The sequence below is a fragment of the Palaemon carinicauda genome, chromosome 31, assembly GCF_036898095.1.
Source record: "Palaemon carinicauda isolate YSFRI2023 chromosome 31, ASM3689809v2, whole genome shotgun sequence".
Lineage (NCBI taxonomy): Eukaryota > Metazoa > Arthropoda > Malacostraca > Decapoda > Palaemonidae > Palaemon > Palaemon carinicauda.
Genome location: NC_090755.1, coordinates 80,684,658 through 80,689,657, shown reverse-complemented (window position 1 = coordinate 80,689,657; position 5,000 = coordinate 80,684,658). Strand labels below are relative to the sequence as shown.

At 32.2% G+C, this 5,000-nt stretch overlaps 1 protein-coding gene across 1 annotated transcript in view; it reads right to left on the bottom strand.

The window, feature by feature from the left end:
• Positions 1-3,737: 3,737 nt before the first annotated feature.
• LOC137624570 (uncharacterized) overlaps positions 3,738-5,000 on the bottom strand; it is a 1,977-nt gene continuing 714 nt past the window's right edge. Inside the window, exon 1 of the mRNA XM_068355504.1 lies at positions 3,738-5,000. This exon is cut by the window's right edge and continues 714 nt beyond it. Coding sequence (XP_068211605.1) covers positions 4,530-5,000 — 471 coding nt within the window. The 3' untranslated portion in view covers positions 3,738-4,529.

Sequence of the window (5,000 nt, the reverse complement as noted above, 5' to 3'; positions counted from 1 at the left end):
ACATGTTGACCTTGATCTTATATACATATACGGAGAGATAGTTTGTGGGTAATCTTTATGTCTAATATCATTATACCCTACTAAATTGATATAAGTTATGCCATTTAATATCTAATGACGTGTTAGTTCTTCCCTCCAAACAGACGTTCATGACGTCATAACAGTGTTGCCACATATGTAAACAAATGTCGTTGCTTTAACAATGCTTTAATCAGTGGGTGGGAAATGTAAGTGTGGTTGATTTAACAATGGCATGTATAGTGGGAGGAAATGAGGAACTGACTAACCTAGTAAAGTAGGATATAGAAAAGAAAACAAATATTTCGGGTGTGAAAGGAAAATGATAAATAATAACTTTCTCCAGGATGTAAATGTTGGTCTCGATTTTTTTTTTAATGTCGTGTCTAATGGGCTGAGTGATTTGTTGCCTCGTAGCCCAAAGCCGAAGAAAAGATTTAGAGAAAAGGAAGAAATATAAATGAAAATAAGAGAGTTTGGGAACGAGAAGCATAAGTCTCATGTTGAATGAGATTTAAACAGATTTAAAGGTTACAAATACTATTCAATCGAACCGTTATCTCTAAATTAAGGGGTCGGTTGCCTGATGCACTCTCTTCAATGTCTTCTATCAAAGGCATCCTCTTCCACCAAACCGTATCTCTCCATATCACTGTATCCCGCCATCTACTTCTATCAGCCATACATAAGATTTATCTATTCCTCGTCTTTGAAGGGCTTTCACTTCTGCTGAAGTTTTGACAGAATCGAAAGCTTTCTCCTTTTTCTTCTTTACCGCCGTTATCATTACATTAAGGGGTTGGATGCCTTATGCGTTCTCTACAATGTCTTCTATCAAATGCATCCTCTTCCACCAAACAGCTTCTCTCCATATCACCGTATCCCACCATTCTACTTAGATGTCTGGAAAATAAATAGCAGGAGTTCCTGGACGTCGATACTAGAATTAATTTAATATATTAACATTTGCGTTTACAGATAATATATATTTCTCCTCGTATATTTGTGTCATATGTTTACTCTATTCAAATAAGTGAATTTTATCATATTTACCTCGCCGAAAAGACCGAAAAGATATTAATTACAGAGTCAAACGAGCAAACGTTATTTCGAAGAAAATATTTTCATTTTTACCATAGACAAATAAACATTTCTCTGATATCCAAAGAAATATTTTCTTTTCAATAAGGAAAGAGAGAAAGTTAATACTAATACAAAGTAATCTGTTATCAACTATTATATATGGATGTTTAAAAGCATGGAACACAATAACAGAAATATATGAGAATTTCTTTTTATTATTTTGCGATTATACATACATATATATATATATATATATATATATATATATATATATATATATATATATATATATATATATATATATATTTATATATATATATATGTATATAGTATATATATATATATATATATATATATTTATATATAAGTATATATGTATATTTATGTATAAATATATATATATATATATATATATATATATATATATATATATACACATATATATATAAATATAAACATATATATATTTATTTATAAATATATATATATATATATATATATATATATATATATATATTATATATATATTTATTTATAAATATATATATATATATATATATATATATTTATATATAAATATATATGTTTATAGTTATATATATATATATATATATATATATATATATATATATATATATATATATATATATATATGTATCTTTTCTCAGGCTATGACTGTGATTTTTGGAATTGAGATATCAAATGTTTGAGTTTCGTGGCACATAATAGTAGTCGATGATGTTGGTTGTAGCGACAGTAAATTCGTAAAATCAAATGTGATACATACTCACCCAGACCTTGAATCTACCCCAATTAACAAAAATGTTTCACCATGCAAAAAAGTAGCTATAACATGATGACCTTGATCTTATATGCAGATACAGAGAGAAAGTTTGTTGGTAATCTTTATGTTTAATATCAATATACCCTACTAAATTGATATAAGTTATGCCCATTTAATATTTAATGACGTGTTAGTTCTTCCCTCCAAGCAGACGCCCATGACGTCATAAAAGTGTTGCAACAAATGCAAACAAATGTCGTTGCTTTAACAACGTTCTATTCAATGGGTGGGAAATGTAAGTGTGGTTGATTTAACAATGGCATGTATAGTGGGAGGAAATGAGGAATTGATCAAAGCTTGAGGTAGTAGGTTGGCCAGGGCACCAGCCACCCTTTGAGATACTACCGCTAAAGAGTTATAGGGTCTTTTGACTGGCCAAACAGTACTGCGTTGGATCCTTCTTTCTGGTTACGGTTCATTTTCCCTCTGCATACACACACACTGAATAGTCTGGCCTATTCTTTACATATTCTCCTCTGTCCTCATACACCTGACAACACAGATTACCAAACAATTCTTCTTCACTCAAGGGGTTACAGCACTGTAATTGTTCAGTGGCCGCTTTCTTCTTGGTAAGGGTAGAAGAGACTCTTTAGCTATGGTAATCAGCTCTTCTCGGAGAAGGACACTATAAAATGAAACCATTGTTTTCTAGTCTTGGGTAGTGCCACAAGCTCTGTACCATGGTCTTCCACTATCTTGGGTTAGAGTTCTCTTGCTTCAGGGTACACTCGAGCACACACTTCTATCTTATTTCTCTTCCTCTTGTTTTGTTTAAACTTTTCATAGTTTATATAGGAGATATTTATTATTGTTACTCTTCTTAAAATATTTTATTTTCTTTTTTTCTTTTCCTGTTGGAGCCCCTGAGCTTATAGCATCCTGCTTTTCCAACTAGGGTTGTAGCTAAGCAAGTAATAATAATAATAATAATAATAATAGTAAAATATGTAGAAAAGAAACCAAATGTTTTGGGTGTGAGAGGAAAATGATAAATAATAACTTTCTGAAGGATGAAAATGTTGGTCTCGATTATTCTTAATGTCGTGGCTAATGGACCGAGAGATTTAAACAAAAATGTTAGTTACGAGATCAAATAGCTTAACAGATGCGAGATTCAAACATATAAAACGTTATAGATACGAGATTAAAACAAGTACAACCGTTACAGATATGAAATTTAAACACTTAGAAGCGTTACAGATACGAGCTTTAATCAGATAGAAAAGTTACAGATACGATACGTGTTTAATACAGGCTACGTCAGCGTTTGTTTGATGAGAACTATCAGCTTTTCCAACATGATAAACAATATCTATAATATATTTTCACTCCAACGGGTTCGGAGGTCAAAGCTTGACAATGCCTAAAAAGATTTCGTTTCAAACGAATTGTGATATGCTGCTATATATACTCTCTCTCTCTCTCTCTCTCTCTCTCTCTCTCTCTCTCTCTCTCTCTCTCTCTCTCTCTCTCTCTCTCTCTCTCTCTCTCTCTCTCTCTCTCTCTCAACTAATTCTTTTTATGGCCTTTTACGGTTTATTTTTTTAAGATGACAACTCTTTTAAAGAAAATTCAGCTATTTTCATAAATTGAAAGAAACGATATTCAACATATTTAAACTCATTTCTTTACGAATGCACAGACTTCAATTGGAATATTCAAATTAAATTTTTCATTTGAATATATTCGCTTTGAAAAGAAATATATGAATCACAACAGAGTGAAACGTTAACTAAACCTTTTTATAGCTAATTTTAAACATTGTAAACATCAGGAAAATCACGACAAATAATGGAACACTAGTTTATTGATTATATAGCAAAAGTCTATTTTACGTAAAACATCATACCTCTGGTACCTGAAACATCCACATAACCGATAACAAGACACTTGAAAGGTACACAGTGTTGACAGCATTACTCTGTACATTGCAAACTCTGACTTGGAAAGTCTGGGTACAGATACCCATGATCTTCATATAGTTAAAATACCAAAACTGGTGAGAACATTGCTCTGATCCGACTTCAAGAATCAAATGACATAACATAATTAGAAAGATATTTAGGTAACATCACGCACTTAAAAAACAAAACTTCAAATCAGAAAACAAACTGGAAATCGTTAAGAAACTATATTTAGTTTGCATTTATCATGAAATATACAAGTCACCAAATAAAAATAAAAAATCACCAAAATAAAATATTTCGTTTATATTCCACATAAAAATGTACAAATATTTAAATCAGAAGATAAAAATCACTTAAAAGTAGGACTGTGATTTTCTCTCAGGTTATTGCAATTCAAAGAAACAAACGTTTTGATATGTCTAATCTGATTGACATTAAAATACTCAAGTCCTCTTTTTAGATAACATTTCTTCATACGAGCCAAGATACATACATTTTCTAATCTCTAAATGGTTCACATTTGCTTCAAAATGTCACTTGGATCCTCTCTCAGGGCAAGAACGATTGCTTCACGAAATTCAACAGCCCTTTCAGGCTTCCACCTGTATGCCACTTGATTTATGATGAAGTAATCTTCAATGAATCCCTTCAATACATTCTAGACTCTAGATGCTTCACATTTTGCTCAGAATGTTACTTGGATCCTCCCTCAAAGCACGGGCGATTTCTTCACGAAATTGAACAGCCCTCTCAGGCTTCCACTTGTATGCCACTTGATTTATGATGAAGTAATCTTCAATGAATTCCTTCTCCACCTCTTGATCCAGGTATTTCAAAATGGCCCTGTATCCTTCCCACACACCTTTGGTCTTCAATTCGTCACAGTGCTTGACTGCAATTCGCTTTGCAAAGAAAGACTGGAACTTGTACAGACGCTTCCAGTCCTGCTGGTGAGCTTTGAGTTTCACCAGTCTAACCATGTCTCGGAGATTAACCTCTGAACTGAGAAAAGTTTTCTCTAGCAAGCCAAAGGAGGGACTGGAAAGTTGATCAGAATTTTGATACTTGTCAGCATTAGGTACTGTCAAAGAAAAGAACATAATTGGAGATCCGTTATCTTTCAGAGTGTCTATGTAGTCCCTCAA